This window comes from Psammomys obesus, unplaced genomic scaffold (assembly GCF_907164565.1).
Source record: "Psammomys obesus unplaced genomic scaffold, mPsaObe1.curated_primary_1811, whole genome shotgun sequence".
Lineage (NCBI taxonomy): Eukaryota > Metazoa > Chordata > Mammalia > Rodentia > Muridae > Psammomys > Psammomys obesus.
This window is the reverse complement of record NW_026588752.1, coordinates 9,792,990-9,819,029: the sequence shown is the minus strand read 5'-3', so window position 1 is coordinate 9,819,029 and position 26,040 is coordinate 9,792,990. Positions and strand designations below refer to the sequence as shown.

General features: G+C 51.1%; 1 protein-coding gene across 1 annotated transcript in view; it reads right to left on the bottom strand.

Moving 5' to 3' along the window:
* The window catches only part of Stk10 (serine/threonine kinase 10), an 88,270-nt gene that overhangs the window by 52,614 nt on the left and 9,616 nt on the right, over positions 1-26,040 (bottom strand). Inside the window, exon 2 of the mRNA XM_055604544.1 lies at positions 12,286-12,450. Coding sequence (XP_055460519.1) covers positions 12,286-12,450 — 165 coding nt within the window. The remainder of the gene's footprint in view (positions 1-12,285; positions 12,451-26,040) is intronic.

Sequence of the window (26,040 nt, the reverse complement as noted above, 5' to 3'; positions counted from 1 at the left end):
GACATTAACTTTTATAGCACCCAGACAGCCCTGCCAGGCACTGCCACATCCCTAACCATCCCCCCAGAGACAACTAAGTCACACACAGTCCAGCGTGAGCCACCACCCAGCTGACCTGCAGGATGATGGGCCTCGATACTCCACCCCTAGCCTTTCCTGAGGCCACTACCATACACTGGCCAGGAATAGAAGCTCAGCTGACCGATACATGTGAATCTCCTGAGCACAGCGAGGGGGTCTGAATGTGGCCCCACTGAGGGCCACCTTCCCACCACAGGCCACCCTAACCCTTTTCCTGCCTGGTTCTCTGTTTTCCCATCTGGAAAGTGAGGTTCTCAAAAATCTGTACGACCTTTTGTGGCATCAACATTTTAGGTCTCAGTGTGACTGTAGTCACCTTTTCGCAGAACAAGCGGTTTGTGTTTGTGAAAGGTTGCTGTCACCCGTTCGCAGAGCCTGGGCCTCAGACAATTGTCCATCAGTCTGTGGGAATCTAGCCAGGCCCCAACAGATAGAAATCTACCAAGGCTAGAGTCTGTTACTGAATGGCATCATGTCCACAGAGAGCCCACACGTCCTCCCACACATCTGAAAGGCTCTAGAGAGTGACAGCACCAAATTCAATGGAAATGCCGGATGAATGGCTGTTGTCTTGTACCGCTTAGGCAACACTGACAAGGAAGACGTCCCTGTGTGTTCAGGACAGATGACGTTGAGTCCATAGGCACAGAGGACTAGCTGTACATGATTAACAGTGTTTGTTGAATGGCTTTAAGATGCCCAGAAATGAGGGCTGGAGACATGCTCAGTGGTTAAGAACACTGACTGCTCTTCCAGGGGACCAGGGTTCAATTCCCAGCACCCACATGGCAGTTCACGGCTGTCTGTACCTTGAAAATCTGACACCCTCATACAGACATACATGTAGGCAAAATAAGCATTTTATAAGCATTCCTTAAGCCACGAGCAGCCATCTTCACCCCTACTGTGCAGGTGAGAACACAGAGAGGTTTGGCAGGATAAGGGGCTGCCCCAAAGCCACTCTGTACATTAAGTGGAGAAAAAAGGAATAAAGTCAAGTTGGCTGTGACTCTAGGACACAGGGACGGCTGGATCTGCGGCCAGCCGTGGACAAGCCGCCTTTCCTCTCTGGATCATTTCTTCCTGAGGAAGCAGGGCTAGTGGCTGCAGCTCGTCCCCAGATGGAGGGCTGGGGGCCTCCAGGCTCTCTGACATAGTGCAGAAGACAGAAGCTCCTGCTTAGTCAACCAAAGCCTGAAGGAGGAAGTCATGAAGGCGGCCTTCAGAAGAAAAAAAAAAAAAGCAAGCGTCAACATAAACCCAGCTTAGTCCGTCAGCTGCCTGTCTCTGTAGGTGGAGAGTCCCTGAACCTCCCCACCTCTGAGTAGCAGCCAAACAATGCGGCCATTGAGTAGGGCGCCCACACCCACTAGGCCTCCTAGGGCCAGCCTTGTTCCTCCATGCCAGTTCCACCTACCACCTTGCAGCAAGCCTGGGTCAGGAATCCAGCTTTCCCCGGTCCTGGCAGCCTTGGAATGAGGCCTGAGTCAGAGGCAGTAAGTAACCTGAGTTCTTGAATGCACGCAGGGGTGGAGGTGGCAGTTTGGTGATGCCACTCTACCCTTGGCCACCCCCACCCCAGGTCCATACCCAAAGGTCCATGCCCAGGCCCAAGGAGATGGAGCTGAGGTGACTCAACTGTAGGCATACCTCACCCCTAGACTGTCTCTCCCAGAAGTCAGGGGTCTGGCCTTCCGGCTCATAATCCCCTGAGCTGCAGTCCTGGCCACTGTACAGGAAATGTTAAGTCAGAGCTGGCCCCAGGCTCTCCAGGAAGGGCCAAAGGAGTCTCTTTTCTGAGGAGAGGATTTAGTCTGTCTGTCCGCCACTTCATAAAGCTAGCCAAGAACAGTACTGGGCACAGAAAGGAATAAACCAGGGCTATTCTCAGGCATGACCACCAGGGAGTGAGGAAAAGGATTTGAAACCCTTCAGACAAGGCACACAGGGCGAGAGTCGCATCAACGCTGTCAGAGGTTCCTGCTCAGAGCTGGCATTCCCGACTATAGAATTTACTTCACAGCGCTGAGTCCCCCAGAAGTAGGCAGGGTTGGAACCACAGACGGGTGGTAACATGGGGTAGTCGGTACAACAAACAGATGACACTTGCCAGCTCATAGAGCCAGAGAGGTATGCAGTGGTGGGGTCCCATGTCCCACCGGTGAACGGGGGCCTTCCCGTAGCGCACAGTCCTCACACAGCCAAAGCATCTGTGAGGCCAGGATGTGCCTAGACCTCCACCTGGAGCGTGCCAGTCTGCCACTAACTCATCTCAGAAACTACAACCTCATCAGTCAATGTTGGGTAACTTCAGAACCCACCTCCAGGTCCTAGTCAGATAGGTGACACAGGGGTACCTCTATCTAGACGCCTAGTGTTTGGTAAGTGTACCAAATACAGACATAGCTGCTAACACATCCCTACAGGATGCTTGCAGTGACCAGCCCAGCTCAGAGCCTGTGTCCCTAGCACCTAAAACTTCCTGGCATGCTGTGGCTGATTCTGTATGAATGAATAACAGCTCCGCCTGCTCCAGGGGGCGGGCATCAATCCCAGGAGAATGTCCTATGGAATGTCATACCCACATAAGAAGTTTTACAATGGGGCAGAGGTCACAGGGACCACAGGGTAAAGTGGCCAGCAAAAAGGGGAAGTCCCAAAACACAGGAGAGCAGAGACAGTATCACCTGCCTGGCTTCCTGCCTAGGGTTGTAATTACGGGTCTTTGTCAGGGCCAGCAGGAGCCCTCGTGGAGTGAGGGCAGATAGACTCAAATGGGGGACCTTAAGGGGTACTAGAACCAGAATCCTTGAGCCAAGCTAGAAATCTGGGTGCTCCTGCATAAGGTGCTGTCTTTGGGAAGGTTCATGCTAATTCAGAGAGGTGGGATAGCTAGGCTCACCCTTCCAGTGAGAAGCTACACTTTCCAAGGCCAACATAATCCTTCTAGAGAGCAACGATGAGGGCAAGGCCCACAAGGGCCCACTCACCTTTCGACAGGACCTGCCTCTTTTGGCTTCTCCCACACTTTACAGTGTCACCCTTGGGACCAAGTCCCAGCACTGGAGTCCTCAGGGGGACAAAACCTCATCCAAACCACAGCACTGTCCCTGAGCCTCCGGGGTCCATGTGTAAATGTGGCTGGCAGAAAGAAATACACCTGCCTCAAAGGGCAAAAGGGGCCTGTGTGAACACAGCACGTTCAGAAGAGGGAGGGCAGGAGGGAGAGGGAGGAGAAGGAGAGACAGAGACCCAAATGGTGAGAAGTTGGTGACTGTCAGGGAGCCCAGGAGGAGCAGGCCCTAGGAGCCCACACCAAGGGCAACACACTCTTGAGAAGGACTGCCCTGGCCATTCAGCTGGTTAGAGATCCAGAATAAAGAATTACAATAACAGTGCTGGTCGGTGGTGATGCATGCCTTTGATCCCAGCATTCATTCAGGAGTCAGAGGCAAGTGGCGCTCTGTGAGTTTGAAGCCAGCCTGGTCTACAGAGTGAGTTCCGGGACAGCTGAGGCTACAAAAGAATTACAATAATAGAAGGGGCAGGCTCATTCAACGATAAAAGGGTAGGCTCAAAGAGGCAGTCCCAGCTGCCCAGGGGCTGGGGGAGGAGGTTAAAAGGACGTCACTCCTTGCCAGGTCCTTGTTAAGGAAGTAGGGAGACCTTGAGGGTGGGGGTGGGGCGCAGGAGGGTACTTGTCAATAGGCCCCATGTCCTGGAAGGCACCCAGGCCTCCTGACTCCAAACCCCAGCATGCCTTGGGCCATATGGAGCATCTCTCTCTCTCTCTCTCTGGCCGGCTTCCTTCACTTCATTGATATTGGGGACTGCAGTGGGTGTATACGCCGATCATCTCGGGCAGTTATCCCTCTCTGTGCGTAGAACATTCAGAGTCCTCTACTAGTGATCCTGACACGTGCACAGATGCGTACTCACACGCATCCCCAACACGCCCAGAAAACCCATGAGCTGTTCTCAGCCTAGTTGAGACTCCCTAAAGCAGGCATCCTGGCTTCCGTGCATCCAGGCCTGAGGAGCGAGGCCCGTGGGAGGAAATGGCTCCTGCTATTCTCTTTGGGAACTCTGTCCTCTTAGTCATCTCATTCACCTCAGCTTTGGCAAAGACGTGGGATGAAAGATGATTCATTTCCTCCCAATTCCACCCCAAGAGAATCTGTGCTGGAGCGGCCTCAGTCTCGGAACTGGAGCTCGCAGAGTATCCTGAGGCCTAACGGAGGGCACATCTCTGAGGCGCATGCCAAGCAAAGTGTATCTGCGGGCCATGTGGCCTGAGGCTACCAGTCTGTGCCCTTGCTCAACAAAGGGTTGGTGTCCTCCCACCATAGTGGCACAAGGCTGTGTGTGGGAGGGACTGTTGGCGCTCACCCAAGGTCATCTGTCCAGGGACACTTGGCAACATCTAGAGACAACCTCGGATGCTGTATCTTAGCCGGAAGGTGCCAACATCTTCCCATACTCTGGACAGACCAGCAAGGCTGTCTGCTCCAAATAGCCCTTGACAGTCCCAGTGCTGACAGCCAGAAACCAGGGTGCAGACTAAACTGCCTCAAATACTCAGCTCCCGGGAACCACACAGGAGGGAAGGAGTGGCCGGGTGGCTTCTGACAGCCAGTGTCCCCCTTCCCAGATGGGTGTCTCAGGAAACTTCGTCAGGTGACGCCACAGCTAAAAACACAGAGTCCATGACATGCAGTGATAAGGGGGATCCAGGGTGGGAGGGACAGTACCATGCCCGGGCTCTGTCTGTCCACCCCACAGTGACACAGCTGGTCACCGGTCCTTCACCCTGCCACCCAAAGAGAGAAGCTCTGAAGACCTGGGATGGCTTGGTCTGGCCTGATGTCCTTTCCACACGACCAGCCGACCAGCCACGTGGCGGGGGAGGCTGGCAGGAGGACGGAAGTGTCACCTCACACTGGGGCTCTACACTTTCTTTCCTCAGTGTTTACTCGCCCTCCCAGGGGACCTTCAGCTGAGGCAGGAGCCAAGGGCAAAGGGCTTGGCCACAGCAGAACATCTTTGTTTTATTTCTATGGCAACGGACCCAGTTTTTTCCACTTAAAGTGGTGACACAAAAGCTTCTATTTTGTTTTGTTTGGTTTGGTTTTTGAGGCAGGGTCTCTCTGGGTAGCCCTGGCTGTCCTGGAACTCTCTCTGGAGACCAGGCTGGCCTCAGACTCACCTGTCTCTGCCTCCCGAGGTATCTTTTTAAATAAACTGCCAGAATTTGCACTGGGAAGATGGCTCGATTGGTAGTGTCTGCCGTGCAAGCATGAGGACATCCTAGCACTCATAACAAGCTGGGTACCAGTGCAGGAGGATGGATCCCTGAAGCTCAGAGGCCAGCTCAACTGAATCAATGAAATCGGTAAACACTCAAAAGTAAGGTGGAAAGTGATTGAGGAAGGACGAGACACAATTCTGGCCTCCAGCCTTCACACACACACGTGTAGGCACTGTGGAAGTGAATGGACTGCCTACTTCTTAGCTGTTCTCTCTGCCACGAGGCTGCCTGCCTCACGGCTGAATTCCCAGCCCTTAGAATGGGCGCGGGTGCTCGTGGCCAATCCAGCCCCATTTCATTTCACTCTCTGCTAGACTCCAGATGAGGCAGCTCCTGCCTCAGGGCCTTTGAACTTCGTATTGTTGCTACTTCAGCTTTGCTACCAAATTTGCAGAGGTCTGCCTCAGTCCAGCCTTCTGAGGTCAGTTGAAACCTCTCTTCCGAGGCAGGTTTTCTCCCACACTGTCAAGGGCTCCTGAGCCCACTCCCAGAGACCTCGCTCCGAAGCCCTTCCCCACTGGATTTCCTCTCCCTGGCTTACCATTTATTTATTTGCTCAAGTCCTCCCACACAGCCTGTGTTTAGAGTGAACTTCCACCCCAGACTCTGAGCTCCGGGAGACTGTGTTAGCTGCACTGTAGGGCCTCTGATACTGACCCATGGTGTGAACAGAAATGGGCATTAGCTAGAAGCCAGAGCTTTCCTCCTGAGAGCCTTGAATGCACCCCAGGGCACAGCTTATTTCCCCACCACCCCACAACCCCGTCAAGTACCCCTCACCCCCCATCCCCAACCCCCCAGTGTTCTAGCCAGTGTGTTTTGGAAAAGAGGCCGGGTCCTGCAGAGACTGACATCTGGTTTAAGGGTGGAGTGGGCAGGGCTAATCATGAGGCCAAGGCTACATGGGGACAGCCCAGGGTAGATGAACTGGGAGGCCCGGGGCCTATCAATATAGTAGCCACTGACCATCAGCCACTGTACTCACTTCTAGCTAAGTTAAATGTTCAAATCCACTCTGCTCAGCTACTGGGCACGCTGAAGAATGGAAGGACAGTTGGGGTGGTGAATCTTATGGGAATTTTGTAACATCTGGCTAGATAAAGGGTTCGATGAAAGTTTAAATTTTTTTAATCTTTAAAAATGTGTTTTAAGAACAGAACACACAGGATTTAAAGACAGACTAGAAAAGGAAAAATGTCTTGCTAAAACACACATTATGTGTATATATACTTATAAATGTGTATACACACACACACACACACACACACACACACACAAGGCTTTTTTTTTGAGACCGGGTTTCTCTGTGTACCCCTGGATGTCCTGAAACTCACTTTGTAGACCAGGCTAGCCTCGAACTCACAGAGATCCACCTGCCTCTGCCTCCCAAGTGCTGGGATTAAAGGTGCGCACCACCATGCCTGGCAATAACGTCTATATTGATCATATGTCAAAATGACTTCTTACACTAGGTTAAACACATTCTCAGTTGAGGAAGACTGCCCCATGCCCCACGCCCAACCACTCCTGCCTTTTGACCCTTCAAAGCCAGCTATCAGCACTGTGAAGCCATCAGGAACAGCACGTCCACAGCTCTCACAGGTCTGTGGCCCTCCAAGGCTCGTGGAGCTGGGGGATCTGCTCACTGCTCGCACCATTTAATATCTGAAAGCGGAAGTGGAGGTGAGGGTCCTCTAGAGGGATTCTGCTAGGATTGAGAACCCTGGAAGAAAGTGACCTCACTTTGTGGGATGGCAGGTGCGGGAGTCACTGCTGGGAGGAAGGTCCTCCCGGCCTGTGCGGGATGGGATGCGGGAGCTTGGCTAACAGCCAGCTCTTCAGCGGCCATCCCTGGGAGCAGCCCTGATTGGTTCCCTTATACACCTACATGGGAAAGCTGCCTCCTGAGACCCCCACAGGAAGCCTGGGCCTCAAGCCACCCCACAGTAGTGACACCGTAGGCACTGTGGCCTCCCACCTTCAATCTCAGAACCACATGGCTTCTCACTTCCACACAGGCAGGCCCCTGCACTTAGCCAGTCTTGCTTCTTTCCAACGCCTATGCATCCTGCAAGACACTTCCCCTGAAGCTGCCCCTTCCCCTGAAGCTTCTCCGTGTTCCACATCACATCCTTAAGGCTTCTGGCCAGGTCTTCTCTGAACTGCTTCTGACTGGACCCAGTGCTCTACCTCTTGCCCCCAAACCTGACCTTTTTCTACAACACAGAATGTACTTCCTCTGAGCAAAACTGCAACTGGGTTGCCAAGGCCTAAAATAGATGTTTTCAAACTTAAACCACCATGACTCACCTAGAAGGCTCTCAAACTACATACAGGCAGCTCGGCGGCATCCCAGCTTACAGTCTGAGAGGGCCACGGGGGGCCCCATTACTGACCACAACTGTAGGTCCCAGGAAGTGCTGAGGCCACCGACCTCTACAAGGTCAGGTCTAAAATCTTCACCTTGGCATCCAGGCCTTGCACAAGATGGCCTCCAATTATTGCACCAGTTGTGTCTCTCCCGAGTGGCTGTCCCAGTCCAAAAGCAACAATGACTAAATGCACTGAAGTTCTCAAAAGAAGCTGCATCCACACTAAGCATTCTACAAAAGCTGACTGCCTGACGGAAAGGGAACGTTGGTGAATGGGCGAGTTTGAATGTTGCAGTTCCAGAGCCAAATTATCTTAGGCTATCTTGGCCCTCTTAAAAAGCCATTCGTTCCCCATCTCTGCACGTTCGTGTGTGTGAGTGTGTGTGTGTGCTCTCGTGAGTGTGTGTGAACTAATACCCTGTGACTACTGCACAAATCCTTTTGGAATGATTGTATAAACAGGTCCCAAAGCTAAGAATATTGTCAGACAGCATCTGAGGTCTATAGGAGCGATTTCCATAGTTGCTGTAATTACCTACCTGATGTTTCCACCAATGTGTGGAGAGTAGGTGGGGGTTGTGGATGGAGTGATGGTGGGGAGGGAGGTGTGGATACAGTGATGGTGGGGAGGGGACAGATGCAGGGATGGTGGGGGAGGGCCAGATGCAGGGATGGTGGACAGGTGGGTAGGAGGATGGTGGACAGATGAATAAGCCAGCGGAACTTCAGCGCACATCAGAAGTTGCTGGGTGATGCCAGTTTGAAAACAGACATTGAAAACTCTAAAAAATTCTCATAAAGAAATTCCCAAGCAGGAAAACATTCAAAATGCATTTTCTAGATATTTTCATGCCTAGAGGTTTAAACTGTTAGAGCCCCATGCCTGCCTCTGTGCATTTTGAATGTTAACAGTGGGTCCTCTGGCGCACATACACACACACACATGCAAAAAAATCAAGTCATTTCACTTTTTGCTTTTCCGATTTTTTCCCTTTTTTTTCTTTAACTAACCTAGTGATGTCAGTCTAATTTCTTCTAACTGCTTAAAAACAAGTATTAATACTATTATTAGTATGATGATGATGATGATGGTGTGTGTGTGTGTGTACAATCAGTGCACATGCCACCATGCACAGGTGGGGAGGGCAGAGAGTCACTTCTCTCCTATCTGAAGGTGAGTTCTGGGGACTGAACTCAGGTCATCAGGCTTTCGAAGCAAGCACCACACAGCCCTTAAAAGACAGTTCTCAAAGGGGCTCCAGGACATTAATGGCAGTCTGCCTTCCATCTGTTGACTCTCTGTTGAATGTCTGATGCCTTGGAACAAACACAAAAACTTGCTCTATGGAGCTGGGGAGTGGTGGCCCACGCCTTTAATCCCAGCACTCCGGAAGCAGAGGCAGGAGGGACTCTGTGAGTTCAAGGCCATCTTGGTCTATACAGCTAGTTCCAGGCCGCTGGCCAAGGGTACACAAAGAAACACTGTGTCAGAAAAAAAGGGGGGGGGGGGAGTAGCTTCACCAACCCAGACAGAGAAAGTATGTAGTCCAGCTCCGCCCACTTTGGCCCTTTGGCTCTGAGTAGGAGGCCTGGCTCTCCGGCCTGTTTCTTCCTCTGGAAAAAGGGAGACCACTTGTGGATTCTCCTTATCCTGCTCCACCTCCCGGTTCCAGGTGACAAGGAACAAACAGGACTTTAAAATGGAAGTGGCTCCCCCAAGAGAGGGCGGGGGGGGCCAGTGAGGGGACAGAGCTGGGGGTAGCAAGTGACAGGAGACAGAGTTGGGGGAGAGCAAGTAACAGGGACAGAGCGATGGGTAGCAAATGACAGGGGACTGAGCCGGGGAGAAGCAGGTAGCAAGTAAGAGGGAATAGAGGGGTATAACAGCAGTTTTGGTTTCTCTGCAAACTCAGTTATGTTACATAGATATGTTTCTGTTTTAATCCCAAGTGTGGGATTTTAGTTCAGGCTTTAGTTTGTCCACAGCCTATAATTGCCTCCTGTGGGGTATGGTCTTTGCCGGCTAGTAATGGCCTGCAAACATGAAGAGAGAGAGGCGTAGTCTAGGGTTCTGAGGGATATAAATAAGAGAGCCCAGAGAGACAGTGTGTGCTGTGTGGTGAACAAGTTTGGAGAAATCAGAGATGGGTGGAAAGATGGAACGTTTCAACATAGTGGCTTGAAGGAGACTGCTTGCTGCTTGTGCTTTTGGTGGAGAACTGGTATAGACCTAAAAGAAGCCATCAACCCAAAACAGCCAGGAGAAGCAAAGGGGTCTGCACCCCTTTCCCTGCTAAGCTTCTCTCTCCTAGCTAGGGTTGGGGGGTTGGAAGGGAGAGGCTTGAAGGAACCCCAAATAAAATTGAGCTTTAAAATAGGCGCAACAGAGGGGGGGCAGCAAGTGACAAGGCACAAAGCCCTGGGTAGGGGAAGCTATGCCATGGCTTGGGTGTGTCCCCCAAGACTTTAAGCACTGGAAGCTTGGTCCCCACTGTAATGGTGTTAGCAGGAGGTAGGACCTTTAAGAGTGAAGTCACCATGAAGTCACCAGAGACATGCCTGTAGAAGGAACCAAGTAATGAGGTCCTTTCTGGGACCTGAGGAACTCCCTGGTTCATACCATCGCCACAAGACTTTCCGCAGCAAAACCTTCTGCGGTTCTGACTGACCTGAGCCCAGTCAGAGAGCCCATTCTGGCACCACAGCCCTGAACCTCCAGAGCTATATGCGCCCACTAAACAGCTCATGTTCAAGAAGTTCCTCCTCAGACACCTCACACAATGGGCACTAGGCTAACACAAGCTGGGGAAGGGCCAAGCCCCTGTCCCTTGGCCACTGACTTCCTCTTGCAGGCTTCCATTCCTGTCCGGGAGGTGAAAGTTCATGGGGCTTTCTGAACTTTCCTTTTTCCTAAGCAGCAGGATCTTTCTCCAGTGAACCAGGTTTCTCCAGATAGCACCAGTAAGTCAAACCTTCTGTCATTAAAAGCCAAGACTCTGCTTCCCACTGGGCACGGAAGATGACAAACCATCGCTGGCCAATAGCAAGCTCCAGGTGCTCTGAGACCTGAGCAGATATGGAAAACCCTCCAAACACACCAGACCACCACAGCGGTGTGTACCGTGCCTAAAACATCCTTTCTGGTCAATGGACACTTCTGAACCACCCCTCCCATCTGCGGTGGCAAGACTGGCGGAGATGTCGCATACATGGGGGCCCTCAGCCACGTCTCCAAATGTCTACAGGATTCTGACACTGCCAGATACTCCTGGAATTTACTTGAGATTTTTTTTTTTTCCCTGAGACATGGTTTCCTCTGTGTAGCCTTGGCTGTCCTGGACTTGCTTTGTAGACCAGCTGGCCTCGAACTCACAGAGATCCGTCTGCCTCTGCCTCCCCAAGTGCTGGGATTGCAGGCCTGCACTACTGTCCCCAGCTGTGATATTTCTTGCACACATATCACTTTGCTTCCTTGGTGCCCAGAGTTTGAAGGGGGGATTATTCATATATGTGTATGTGTGTGTGTGTGTGTGTGTGAGAGAGAAAGAGATATACATATATATGTATATACACATACATACATATATGCACACATTCATATACTATATATTTTATATATACATGATATAATATATATCTAATATATATCATATATATATATATATATATATATATATATATATATACATACATATACTATTGAGCTTGGGATGTAGTTCAATGGTAGAGCAAAGGCCCTGAATTCAATATTCACCATTGGAAACATACACACACATGCATGCACACATAAGAGAGACAGAGAGACTTGGCAGAAAACAAGTTTAGCAAAATGCACATTCTAGGCCATCTGAGTTTTGCCAATTGAGAGGTAGCAACATGAGGCAGGCTGATGACAGGGATATCTGCAGGGCAGCCAGTGAGGTCTCAAGACCCTTGGCAGGAGCCAAGGGTGATGCTCAGGTTGGAAGAGCATAGAAATAAGAGATGTGTGAGTCCTGCAAATGTCGCCAAGATTAGTACTCAGGCGTCCTGTCCATGCCAGGCTTCTGGACACTCATCCAGAATTTATCGCTCAGTCTTGGACTGCTCGGTGTCCAAGGCACCACAAGGTGAGAACTCCTTATGGGGTGCTGTGTTCAAGCTCGAAAGGACATCAGACCTAACACGCACAAAGGCTTCACTGGGGGAGCCACCCCAAGTCTCCCCAGCTGGCAGTATGAACCAGGAACATCCTGCGCATCAACACAACCACTGTACTGTTTCGGATTTCTCAATGATCACTACGCATCCTTCCACTCACATACGTGTAACAGACAGGCAGGCCCAGCCTTCTCTGGGTTGTATGCTACAGCACTTTGCTGCTTCTGCGGCCTTGGCCTGAGTGTGGGGAGAGGAGGGGAGTGTGGGGAAGGGAGGCCAAGGACTCAGAGCAGCCGACTTCACCCCCTTGCTGCAGCCCTGGCCCACACAGCAGATGCTGAGCGAGCATGGCGGGCATCGGTGGCCAGGCTGCCGTGCTCTTACCCATAGCTTCCCGTCATAGTAATAGGCCCCCAGGAGCTTCACGATATACGGGTGGTCGCAGGTGGCCAGGATCTCAATCTCCACGATGTAGTCTTCCAGCTCCTCCTCGCTCTTGGTCTCAATGACTTTGGCTGCTGCCAGGGCACCGGTCTCCTTGTTTTTGGCCTGCAAAGTGGAGACATGGAAGGTTACAAGAAAGGCTGGGCAAAAGAAGGCTTCCCAGGCCCCCATACAAGTATGAAAACAGAGATGGATGTCCAAGGGAACTAAAACACTGTCCTGACACAGACAGTTAACATCCTAACAACAGCCAGGGCACATGAGGTGTCAACACAGGGGATCTCAGACCAGAAAGAACATTCTATGTGTTTAATAAGGAAGTAAGATATAACCATACTATAAAATAAACTATGAAGTAAATACAAGGATGGGCTAGTGCATTCACACACAATAAACAAACAAATAAATAAATAAAATCTTTATAATATAAAAATGAAAAGAACACAAAACAAAACAAAAAAAAATCTGAGGGAAGCTCTACCCACGATAGCCACCCACAAAAAGCCTGAAACAGAGGGCTCATGAGCACTGGCACTGTGACCCATTGTGGGGGAAAGAGGGGGAAGGCGGGGGTGTACCGAATGCATCATATTAAAACTGTCTCCTGGCCACACATCACTTGGGCAGGACACTGCTTCTTATCTGATGAGAAAGAGAGAGAAAACCTTAGCCAGCTGGGATGACACAGCCAAGAAACCAAACTTAACAGGAGCGGGGAGGTGTGGAGGAAGGAGTACTGGAGTAAGGCTGGACTGTGGTAGACAGCCACTACAGAGCTCCCTTCTCTGGGGACCAACACAGACAGACGCTGCCATCCCACAGCTTCAGAGCCAAAGGAGCACAAAACAGGGATTCCGGCTGCACCATACCTCCCACAGCCAAAGGTGAGACACACCTAAGGGACCAGAGAAGCATAAGTGCAATGGCTATTGTTCCACCAGGAAATGCTGCAACGGTAACAACCGAGCCTTGAAAACACAAGGTCTCTGGCCTAAGCGAAATAAGCCAGGCACCAAAGCTAAATACTGCATGATTCCGTCTGACAAAGCAAAGGCAGTCAGTGACAGAGAAAGAAACTCAGAGTTTACCTGGGGTTGTGTGGGGTAGGGTGGCTGCTCAGAGGACCCCGAGTTTGTTGGAGATGATTTAAAGATAAACAAACAGAAAACTCTTTGGGCTAGGCATGGCGACACAGGCCATGACTCTAATCTCAGTACTCGGGAATGTGGAGGCAGGAGGATCTCTGGGAGCTTGAAGCCAGCTGGGTTTGCATTGTGAGTTCAGGCCTACATAGCGAGAGACATGTAGGAACAGTGTCTCTAAACTAAACTAAAATAACAAACTAAAACCTTGAAACATATACAACAGTGAAGACTCCATGGCTTACGGACTTTTTTAAGAACTGTAGGCCTTGGAGAAGCTAATGGGATAAACAGAAGATTAATGCTATTTTGCCAAAATTAAAAAAAAAGAGAGAGACACAGAGAGATAAGCATGTGAATGACAGAGCCGATGGCACCATTCCTCCTCACAAGGCGCCCCAGAAACATGACACAAGAACCACAGCTCCCTCGGTGTTCCCAAGCTGCTATAACCTTCAGCCTCTCTACCGCAGGGGCTCATGAGGACTGAGGTGTTGACGGAGGACACACCGTGGGATGACGTGGACCTAAAAGCCAGCAGCCAGCTGCTTGTCACCAAGCACTGGGTGCTCCGGGGCTGTGAGCATCTGTGCTCCACCCATGCCTTCCTGAGGGTGCCATGCCTCCCGCCTACTCTGACCAGCGTCAGGGCCTAGGTGACAACACATAGTCACTTAGAGGATCAGAGCACAGAGGGCAACCGGCAGCTCAGATTCTCCCATTGCAAGACTGATAACCAAGTCCAAGTTCAGAGAGGAGACATGCCTGGAATTCGCACCTGGGTCATCTTCCTTCATAGATCCTTTACATTCTCTAGACCAGTGGTTCCCAGCCTTCCCATGCTGAGGCCCTTTAATACACCTCCTCATGGTGTGGTGACCTCCAGCCATAAAATCATGTCGTTGCTATTTCATAACTATAATTTTGCTAGTGGTATAAATCATAATGTAAACATCTGTGTTTTCCGAGGGTCTTGGGCAACCCCTCTGAAAGGGTCATTTGACCCCCAAAGGGGTCTCAACACACAGGTTGAGAACTGCAGGTCTAGATTACAAGTCCACATAATCCCCTGCACCAGAAAACTCCATAACCAGAAACCGAATGACTTTTGCTATGCCTTAGGCGAGGCGCGTATAGGGTGGCTACATGCTCTGACAGCTGCCCTCTCCCTGGCCTCAGGATTTAAGGTCTGGATGGAAAGGTGCTGCATATCCTGCTGAGAGGGACCAGGTGGCTGCTTAGGATGGGCGTGGCCCCGGCACCAACTTGAGAGGGAGCCTTTGAGAAGGAAGTGGTGCAGAGGATGCAAACAGCATTCTCCGCTCTACTCTCAACTCAGGTGTTCCTAGCTAAGCTGCTAAGAGCCACACGTCCCCTGCAGTGATTACAACAGTTCCACGTTTATAGGGGACAGAGTTTGTTCACCCTTGGCTTACACTTCTTAGGTGTTTTAACTCAATTACTATCTCAAGCATCCTCCGGGGCAGTACAGCTACCGGCCCACTCGCAGAGGGAGAGACAGAGGCAAAGCTCTGTGAGCAAAGTAGCAGGGTGCGTCTGGACTTCTGGTAGCCTGCTTCCAAGCCTGCACCTTAACGAGTGATCGTCTTCCTCCACCGAAGTTCTTTTCAGATTAGAGGTCATGAGACCTCCAGAACCCAGACCAGGATCTCAGATCAGCAGGACAAGTGTGTGTGTGTGTGTGGGGGGGGGGGGGTGTCCAATTTTGAATGCTTGTTCAGAACACCTTAAAAAACCTTTAGAGCTAAGCAGTGCTGGTGCACGCCTTTAATCCCAGCACCAGGAGGGCAGAGGCATGTGGATATCTGAGTTGGAGGCCAGCCTGACTCACTATGGGATGAGTTCCAGAACAGCCAGGGCTACACAGAGAAACCCTGTCTCCAACGCCCCTCCCCGGCCAAAAAAAAATCCATGAGATAAGCAGTTAGAGTCTCTCTCTCTCCCTCTCTTCCTTTCCTTTGAAGAGGCAGAGAGGAAGGGTGAGACCTTTGTGGGTGGCAGACTCAGGGTCAGGGGACCACAGCACCTCTTCAGCCATAAATGAGGTAGGCAAAAGTCATCCACTCATCACGGCCTTTTTGTGCTGAGGGGAGAAGGCTGTATGTCACCTTTTCCTGAGTTTCCTGAAAAAAAAGATGTTTTCCTATAAATGTGGAGGAATGGGGACAGTTTCCCAGGAGTGCACAGAACCTGCTTTGCCCTACACTGTAAAAGCAGCATTGACCAAAGGGCTGGGCCTCCAGCAAGGAGCCAGTGTCAACACCAAGACTGCTTGGTCGGTGCCCAGTGCCTTACTCAGATTTCAGAAGCCAGGACCCACCAGGGAGGGGCCATGCAGTGACTGTGCCAAAATCAAATTCCTTAAGAGCCTGGCTGAGGCAGCAATCCATTCCCAAAAGGCAACAGAGGATGTTGCAACTGTGGATTAAAAAAAACAAAAAACAAAAACAAAACAGCAACAACTGGTCAGTGCTGACCAGTGCCACCCAGACCTGGAAGGCAAATTCCATTCTCAGTCAACAGAGGCTGAGATTCAGACAGGCTGTGAAGGCCAGCTCTGCACAAGCCTGGGTGCTCTGAGCACCAAATCACTTCCAGAGGGTTCAATTGGGTTCAATTGACACGAGCTAAAGAAGAATGGCACGCACAGCCAGTACCAACCAGTCCCAGCCAGGGGGCCTTGACAGGTGCAGGCAATGAGCCTCCCACAGATACCGAGGCAGGCACTGGCCACAGGCCTGCTTCCCAGACAGCAGACTGAGGCCTGGAAAGGGGAGAATGGAGTCTAGGACCGTGGTCTTGACTGGGCTCTCAGGTTCAAAGAGAATGCTGTGCTTTCTAGAGGCTGCTTGTTTGTTTGTTTGTTTGTTTGTTTGTTTGTTTGTTTGTTTGTTTTATGTGTAAGAAATGGGACAGTCAGATGTGATGGCTGAAGTACCAACTGCTTGGGAGAATCACTTGAGCTCAGGACCTCAAGCCCAAGAAGACCCTTCTCAATAAAAAGAGAAGCCATATGTTCAGAGCGGTGAAATCACGGTCCAGGGCCACACATCTGTAATGAAGAGGACTTAGGCCCCTGGTGTTTCAAAGTCCTTGGATCGAACTGCTTTCCAAAGGTGCCTATACAGTCAGCACCAGTCCTGCCTGGGCTTCTGGTTCCCCTCTGTACAGCTGGAGGGTGGGGCACGATGTCTGAGCTCTCTCTGTGCTATGGGGAAAGCCTGGAGAGCTGAGGGTTTGAACAAATGAGGTGCACGCAGAAGCAAGCAGACAGGATTTCCATAAACATACAGCATCAAGGCTTCAAAAGTCCACGTCCACTAGTTCTGAGGCGAGGCCAGGGATGAGGGGGATCCCCTGCCCTGCTCCTTGCTGGCTGTCTCTAACCTCGAAGCCCACACCCTTGAGAGCAGACACAGTGGCCACTTGTGTTTTCTGGCCCAGACACTCTGTGGGAACAATCCTCTCCCTTGTGACAGCCTGGGGCCCAGCCTAGAGGAGGTGGGGCCAACCAGCCCAGCCCAGCCAGGAGCTCTGCCCTACCTCGGGGTGCAGCAAGCCAGCTCAGGAGCTGGGGCATTATTGAGACCTGGTAACATGAAAGCCAGGCAGAGGACAAGCCCCAGACCCTCACCTTCTTTGGCAGCCAGCTGACCACTTGGTCCCCTCCCTACCAGGAAATGCCTGACAATGCAGAATGCAGCCAGGCCTTCAGCCACATCTCCTGAACTTCAAGTCCACATTCTCATTATCCAGACAGGGAAACGGAGTCCACGAAAGACCGCAGAGACCCAAGCCTGAGCACAATGACTGAAGTAGAATGGGGTGTAGAATACAAGGGACCTGGGGCCTCTGCAGCTGCCTGGAAAGAAATCCTGGGCACCCCATTCCCAGGGTTCACGAAGCAAACCTCTACTGTCTTTGGGAACTGTCTCACTTTCCGTCCAAGGGTCCAAAAGGGCTGACCCCACCATGGTCAGGTGCACACTCAGGCCCAACCAGCCAGAGCCAAGCCTTGTCACAGCTACTGCTCCAAGGTGGGCAAACTATTCCTAAATGGTTTCTTGTCTGCTTGGGGTTTGTTTGTTTGTTTGTTTGTTTGTTTTTTAAGGTTACCAGAAAAGCAGCTTTAGCTAAACTGCAGAGTAGAAGGGTGGAGAACTGTGGACACCATTCCCACCTTCCCAGCTCCTATGCTGGGGCTCAGATCTAAGGCTCATGCATGCTGGGCAAGGGCTCTGCCACTGAATCACATCCCCAGCCCTGCATTTTAACAAGTCTAAGGCGGGTTTTGGTTTTTTGGCGTGTATGGTGTGTGTGCCTGTGTCTGTACATGTACAGACACACGTGTTTACATGAATGTGAAGGTCTGAGGTGGACATTGGGTGTCTTGCTACGTCACTCAGAACTCATGATTTTAGCTAGTCTATCTAACCAGTTTGCCCCAGGGGACTGCCTGCTCCAGCTCCCATAGGCTGGCATTACTGGCTTCCCCCTGAGTGGTGTAGACCCAAACTCTGGCCCTCAAGGTTGCACAGCAGGTACTCACACACGGAGCCACCTCCCCGGCCCTGCTGCTGTTGTTACCGTCTGGTGGTGCTACAGCTCGCATACGAGGCGAGTATCCCACCATTGAGTGCTGTCCTCATATGGGATAGTCCATCTTATCTCTTCCGCCCGAGAGGGAAAGACAAGAGGCAGGGCCTACAGAGAGAGAAGCCAGAGTGCTGAGGACATCAGAGCTCTGGAGCCAGCTGCCCCCAACAGTGCTCACAGCCCTTGGATTTCTGGGTTATGTAAGACAATAAACTCCCTTGGGGACTTAGCGTCATTTGCTACCAAAAAGGAAATGAGTCTCCCATCTAGGGGTAGGGGAGGGGGTGATGTTCCCACAGAGAGCAGGCATGTAAGGAAGTGTTTTAGCACCAGCCACACATGTAACAAGGGCCATCTCCACTCCCACCCTGACCACAGAGGGACATTCACAAGATTCCCAAGAGAGATAACCTGAGACCTGGGGACCAACATGGAAAGTTCAACTAAGACCACAGAAAAACAAATAAACAAACAAATAAATCCTTTAAAAAAAGTGAAACAGATTGCTGTACACTTAGTAAATTAGCAAAAACAAGCAATAACGACCAGATTTTGGTGACTATGTAGTAAAACAGAGGTCCTCATTACAGGAAAGAATATAAATAGCTTCAGTCTTCCAAAGGTAACAACTGACCAAAACTACCCTGTTTTGTTTTGGAGATGGGTTTGAAGTTATCTATCTTTTAAGCCTATTATCCCTAATTTCTGGACATTAAAGCCAAGAAATAATTCAAGAAACACAACAAAAGAAATGTACAGGATCCCACTCATGGCCCATAATAACGGAAACGAGGTAGGAGCGGCCTAAATGCCTAATGGTGAGACAACTATTAAATTGCTTTAATGGGACATTAACAACCCTTTAACACGGCGAGTGAACAATCCAGCAACGAGGGCAACCAGCTAAGCCAAAATAATAACGAGGCAGGATAATGAAATTGCCCTTGGGAATCGTGCACGCCTACAGAGAGACGAGCTGGGGACAGGCCACGGAGGACAAGCGCTTTCCATCCAATGCCAGCTGGCAAGTGTGCACAGGAAACCAGTCTCCTGGACAGAAGGTAAGCATGTACCCAGATCCAGCCTTACAGGGTCTTACAGGCTGGCAACTGGAGCTGTCCCGTCCAGATGGCTGCTGCTAGCTGCCTAGGGAGGTGTACATGACTCGGAAGAAAATGAAGTGAAACCTGAGTTTCCTTGGTGGCATCTGCCATGTGGCAAATGCCTCCTGACCAAGAAGAAGTGGCTGCCACACTGAACACGGCAGACACTCCGAGCAGCCTCACGTCTGCACAGCATTCCAGTGGGAACCACACTCGGGCTTTAGCTCCCAGCCCTCTGTAGTAGAAAAACGTCCTCTCAGAAGCAGGGGAATACCTTCAATGCCCCAGGCTCCAGAAGTTTGTTTGTTTGTTTGTTTTCAGAAAGAGAAAAAGGAGCTGGGTGGTGGTGGTGGTGAAGCATGACTTTAATCCCAGCACTTGGGAGGCAGAGGCAGGAGGATCTCTGTGAGTTTGAGGCCAGCCTGGTCTACAGAGTGAGTTCCAGGACACACAGAGAAACCCAGAGATAGAAAAAGGAGGGAGAAAGAAACAGAGGGAGGGAGGGAAGGAGAAAGGGAGAAAGGGAGGGAGGGAGGAGCAGACACTCCCACCCCAAACACACAGCTGTTAACTGAGGTCTCCTAGCAACCTGACTAGGGCTCAGGTGTGAGGAAAAGGTTCCAGCTGACCTGTCCATGAAAGCGCATGTGTGGGTAACGGCTGAAGTCTGGAACAGGCAAGGCTAAACGTTTCTGCTTTTTCATCTCTGGATGCTGATGATTGGTATAAGGACATAGGGAATGGTGACAAGTGCCACAAGTCATAGGAGAGCTTTGGTTCAGGAAGTAGGGAGAGAGGCATCTGGCTCTGGAGGGAACCAGGCCACAGAAGAACTGGTTATATGCAAGGAAAAGACCAGTATCCATTCAGGAAGGGGACCAGAGGTAGCAGGTCTAGAGGCTGGTGTGCAGCAGGAATTGGGATCAAAGGCTGGCAAGCCCAGTAGGCAGGAAGAGGCAGGAGGAAAAGACCCAATAGTAGTGGCAGCCTTGTGGTCTCAGGATAAGATAATAAGCAGGTCCTTGGAAGCAGGATACTGAGCACTGGCCTTCACCCAGCAAAGGCTCAGGCAGAGTAGAGAAGAAAAAGGAAGGCCAAGAGAGAAAGAGACCTGTCTCAGATCACACAGCTAGATGGTGACTGCCAGGGCTTGAACTCAGGCAGGTCTGGCTCTCTGCCCAAGTCTTTGCCTTAGTAGCCAACCATCTCCAGGGGCTCCAGACCAACGGCACTGGGACCCAGACCTCCCTCAACATCTCTTGCTCCACTGCCTACAAGCACAAACACTTCCTGAATCTGACCACACAGTGCCTAAGCATCCCGGCCAGCACTCTGGCCCCCTTGTTAGCGTTTCCACTATAGGCGGCTGTTGCCATGGTCATGGGCAACACAGATCTGAGTTAGCTGTGAGCTATGAAGGTCAAGCCCGTGTCTGATTCCTCTCAGCCTACACCTCACAGAGCCTGGCACAGAACGATCAGGGAATGGGGTGGGGAGAACAGGGAAGGCGCCTTGAAGACAGATATGAGGGAGGATGGACGGATAGGTGGATGAGTGAGGGGGAGGAGAGATACAAATGAGTAGTGTGGTGGCTTGGGTGAGAATGGCTCGTATGTTTGAATGCTTGAGTTGGTAGAACTGTTTGGGAAGGATTAGGGGGTGTGGCCTGATTGGAGGACATGTGTCACTGGGGGTGGGCTTTGAGATTTCAAAAGACCACACCATTTCCAGTTAGCTCCCTCTATCTCTGCCTCCTGCTTGTGGGTCAGATGTAAGCTCTCAGCTGTTGCTCCAGCACTATGCCTGCCTGCCTGCCTGCCTGCTGCCATGCTTTCCACCATGATGGTCACTGACTCTTAACCCTCTGGGACTGTAAGCCCCAGAAATTTTCTTTCTTCTGTAAGCTGCCCTGGTCACTACGTCTCTTCACAGCAGTAGAAAAGTAACTGAGGCAGGTGGGTAGGAGGATGGTTAAGCAGACAGATGGATGAGTAGATGGAAAGGCCAGAGGAAAGCTGTGTCTGTACTCACTACAAAACAGTGAGATAGTCCACTTGAGAGAAGACTGGAAAGTGACAGGAGTCAGTTTCCTCCTGGTTCTCCAGGCATCCTGCTCTGCTTTTGGAAGATGCCACCTGTTTGCCTGACAGAAGCCAAAACCTCTGGCTGGGCCAGGACATACACAGTTAACAAGTCCTGCCAAGTAGAGAGAGCCACTTCCCCGTCAGTAAGTGCCCTGCCAAACTTTAGCTCAACGACAGCCAAGTTTCAGAAGTGACACTTGAGGACAGCAAAGATTATGCGGCACAAAAGCAGAGAGGAGGGACAGTCCCACAGATGTACATTCGACATCCCCAGGAGGAGAGGCCTGGTGGGCCATCCTGGCACAACCAGGAAACGCTAAGCCTCCAAGAACTTCTGGCTTGGGACCAAACCCAAACAGGATCAGCCTCAAAGATACCAAGCCATGGCCTTGGCCAAGGAGCCCAGCAGCCCGTCCAACTTGGCCAGGCATGTGGGAACCTTTGGATCCCAGCTTTTCGAATGTGGTGAGGAACCCAGCCCCAAGATATCATTGATAGTGAGGGGAAGACAGCCATGGGTTCTGCCTCCTGGGAGGCAAAGCTCCCTTCTTTGCCAGGCTGCCTCCCGCCTGAGGAAAGAACACAGGGGAGAGTATGCTGTACTTTTATAATAACATCTCATTTGATCCCTGCAACTCAGGGATCCTTTGACTTCACATTATTTTCCCATCACAGAACTCTAAGAATTATAGTCAGCATGTCGTTGTTGTTTTTATTTGTTTGATTTTGGTTTTCGAGACAGGGTTTCTCTGTGTAGCCCTGGCTGTCCTGGAAGTTGCTTTGTAGACAAAGCTGGCCTTGAACGCACAGAGATCCACCTGCCTCTGCCTCCTGAGTGCTAGGATGAAAGGCGTGCGCCACCACAATCTGGCCACTGCTACTTTTTCGAACCTCTGCGCCATCTCTCCGGCCCCCATGTTATTTTTTGTTATTCTAAAAATAACCCAAGTACATGAAAAAAGAATCTTAAAAATAGAATGGCACAAAAAAAAATAACAGAACCTCAGAGACACTGCTTTCTGCATCTTGTATGTTTGCGTCTCCACATCCCTCCATGGCACAGCCGTCCCACGCTGACGCTCTCAGCTGCGTGACCGCAGCAGGCTGAAGTGAGCACTGTGTTCCTTACCCTCTGCCTTTCTACACTGAGGGCATGAAGGCTCCTGCCTGACAGCGTCCGCTGAGCTGGCCTGAGAATGCTTAGGACAGGCCCTGCCCAACTAATGAAAAAGGAATAGACGGTACATTTCTCTACGTTTTAGTTTCTTTACATTCTAATTAGGGCATAATAATTTCATGTGTTCACAGGGCTCGGGGAGACTTCTCATTACACGCGAAGTATGTGACAATCCCAATCTGGCAGTCTGCAGGTCGGTCGCCTCAGCCACTTAGCATGGCTGTGTGTTGGCAACACTCAAATGCCCTCTGCGGAGACAGGTGTGGTGACGCACGCCTCTAAATTCAGCACCCAGAAGGCAGAGGCACGTGGATCTCTGTGAGTGCAAAGCCAGCCAGGCGTACACAGAGAGATCCAGGCCAGCCAAGGGTTATAAAGTTAGACCCTGCCGAAAACAAAACAGAATACAAAAGAAAACAAAACAAGCAAACCCTACAAAACCTCTGTGACTACTTTACAAAGTACAGCCAACTGTGGTGCTGCCTGTACACCTGGCACTGGGCAAGCAGATGCGGCTAGATTATGATGTGCGAGCCTGTGCACGCACGCACGTCAACACATCATTCTCCACTTCCACCGCCTCCACCGTAGCTGCACTGAAGCATTACAAGCAGGCTCTCCCGTCCAGCCTCTCTATTTAGCCATTAGCCATCCTCTCTCTCCCAGGCTCCCAGGCACAGGTAACCACCATCCTTCCCTCTCGTTCTAGATCAAGTCCTCTAGGGTCCACGTGCCCCTCACCAATGTACACGAAGCACTCCCACCATCACCTCCAGCCCCTGCTAGCTGTGCACTGGGCCAATCCTGGCATGTAGGGCTCTAAGCTCCCCACTAACAGTGGTACCCAGCCATGCCCTTGGCCCACTTGGATTTCCTGCTGCCTCCGAAGATAAGGGGAGCTCTAGAGGAGAAATCCTCCAGAAAGAGCCCAAGGCTCAGAGCAAAGGTAGGAAGACTCCTGAGGACAAACAGGGCGGCATGCTGGTGCAGGGGGGGCACCATGTCCCAAGATATCCTTCTGGACAGCGACACCCACTTTGGAAGACCAGGAGTGGGCCTGGCTCCCAGACAAGGCATAGCTTTCCAGAAAGGAAAGCAAGATCCAACGCTGGTTCCTACTTCCAGGAGAGTCTAGCTGCCTCTCTACTATCCAGGGTGTCCTCAGCACCCCCAGACTTCCCCAGCATGGGGCAGCCATGGAAGCCCTGGCATCCCCAAGGCTCTGGTATCCGTCTGGTTTGCTGTGCCACAGGCCTCAGGAACACCCCACAGCCCCGGGGTGGCCCTCTTTATCTCCAGCAAATCATGTTTATCTTCATACCACGGAGGGCAGTAAATACAGGCTGACCCTAGGAACCTTCCCAAGCATCTGACCAGAGCAGCCTCAACACAAACAGGCAATGAGGGGCCCCCAGAGAATGCGCCTGTCACCCCCGGGAATCCACAATCACCTGAAGTCTAGGCCCAGACTCAGGACCACAGCACCGACAGTTGTCTCGCCGGCTCTCCCTGTGCTCGGACTGTCCCATTGCTCCACAGAGCCAAGGCCTGCTCTGACTTATAGTTCACAGCTTCAAATACTGAGGCCACAGGGCTGTGGAAAGGCCATGGAAATGGTTCAAGGGTTAAAAGCGCATACTGCTCTTGCAGAACCCCCAAGTTCAGGTCCCAGCACCCACATCAGGTAGCTTACAACCAACTATAACTCCAGCTCCAGGGCATTCAATGTCATCTCTTCTGGCCTCCTCAGGCACATGCACTCATGTACATATACCTATACCTACAACACACACACACACACACACACACACACACACACAGAAAAATAAAAATACAAAGGCTAGAGAGACTGTTCAGTGATTAAGAACGTTTATTGCTCTTGCAGAGGACCCAGGTTCAATTCCCAGCACCCACCTGGTGATTCGCACTCATGACCCCAGGTCCAGAAGAGCCAACAAGCATGCAGGTGGTACGCAAACATGCAGGCAGGCAAAGCATTCACACACATAGAGTGTGCCCGTGTATGTGTGAGCACGTGTGTGCTCGTGTGTATGTGAACATTTTAAAGCCTCTTTTTAAAAATTTATTTAGATTTATTAATTATACTGCATTCTGCCTGCATGTGTGTCTGTGCCCCAGATCTCATTCTAGATGGTTGTAAACCACCAGGTGGTTGCTGGGAATTAAACTCAGGACCTTTGGAAGAGCATCTGAGCCATCTCTCCAGCCCCCCTTAAAGCCTCTTTATTAAGGGCTCTGAAATATACTAGTAAAATCAGCCACCATGGCCAGTGCTGAGCTTCAGTCATTAGAAGTCATTCCTTAAAAATAAATGAATGAATGAATGAATAAATAAATAAATAAATAAATAAATAAATAAATAAATAAATAAATAAATAGATGGATAAATAAATAAATAAATCCCTTCTCCAGGGGCAGTTGTGGAGTATGCCTTTAATCCCAGCACTCAGGGGGCAGAGGCAGGCAGATCTCTACGCTTGAGGCCAACCTGGTCTACAGAGTGAGTCCAGGATAGCCAGGGCTACACAGAGAAGCCCTGTGTCAAAAACAAACAAACAATGCCAAAGAAGTCATTCCTTCTTGTAAGCCAGGAGCAGTGGCACACACCTATAATTCCAGCACTCAGGAGGCAGAGGCAGGAGGATCTCTGTGAGTTAGTTCTAGGCCAGCCTGTTCTACAAAGGGAGTCCAGGACAGCCAAGGCTATACAGAGAAACCCTGTCTCGAGAAACAAAGCACAAAACAAACAAACAACAATAACAAGGAAGTCATTCCTTCTACCCAACTGCTTCCTCTCTGGTTAACAACCCTCTCTCCAGCCCAACCGGTTCTGTCCCCAGGGACTTTACATCCCCAGGAGAGGGACACAGGCAGCCCTACGCTCAAGGCAGCCCGTTGTGGTTCTGAACTCTGAAGGGCAGAGCCCTGACTAAGGTGAGAATGGTAAGCAGTGAAGGCTGCTCTGAGGAACAGTGAGGGAGGAGCTGGCTGCCAGCGCATTCAAGAGTGAGGCAGCAGTAACGGGGCACCCCCCCCCCCGCAAAGCCCTGCTTTCCTTCAGTACTTCTTGGGGGCTGGAGACTCCCCCATCTCCTCTACCAGACATCTTCTCTGTCAGGCCACACAGAACTAACCCTCTCGTTACCAGTCCGTGCCTCAAAGCCCCGTCTCTCCACCTCCCCTTTAGTCTTGCTCTGATAAGAAACATGTTGGTTTAAACAAAAGGTATGGAGGTAGGAAATAGAAAAAAAAGTGCAACAGGGGGAAGCAGAAGTGAAAAGGGAAGGGAGAGAGCAGAAGTGGGAGGTGCCTGTGGAGGGGGGGCAGGAAGCCCCTTGGGGTGTATGTCCCTATGACAGGTCCTGCCTCCCAGCCACCCCACCCACCCACCCACCCACCAGGGCCCAGGAGGGCGACAAGAACCTTCCTCATCTTCTGCCCTCAGAGGCCCCAGCCACTTCCTCTGTAGTCCTGCCCATCACCACTTCCTCTGTAGGGGAGGCCACCATCAACACCCGCTTGAAGCAGGCGCAGAAAGGAGGTTGTGTTTC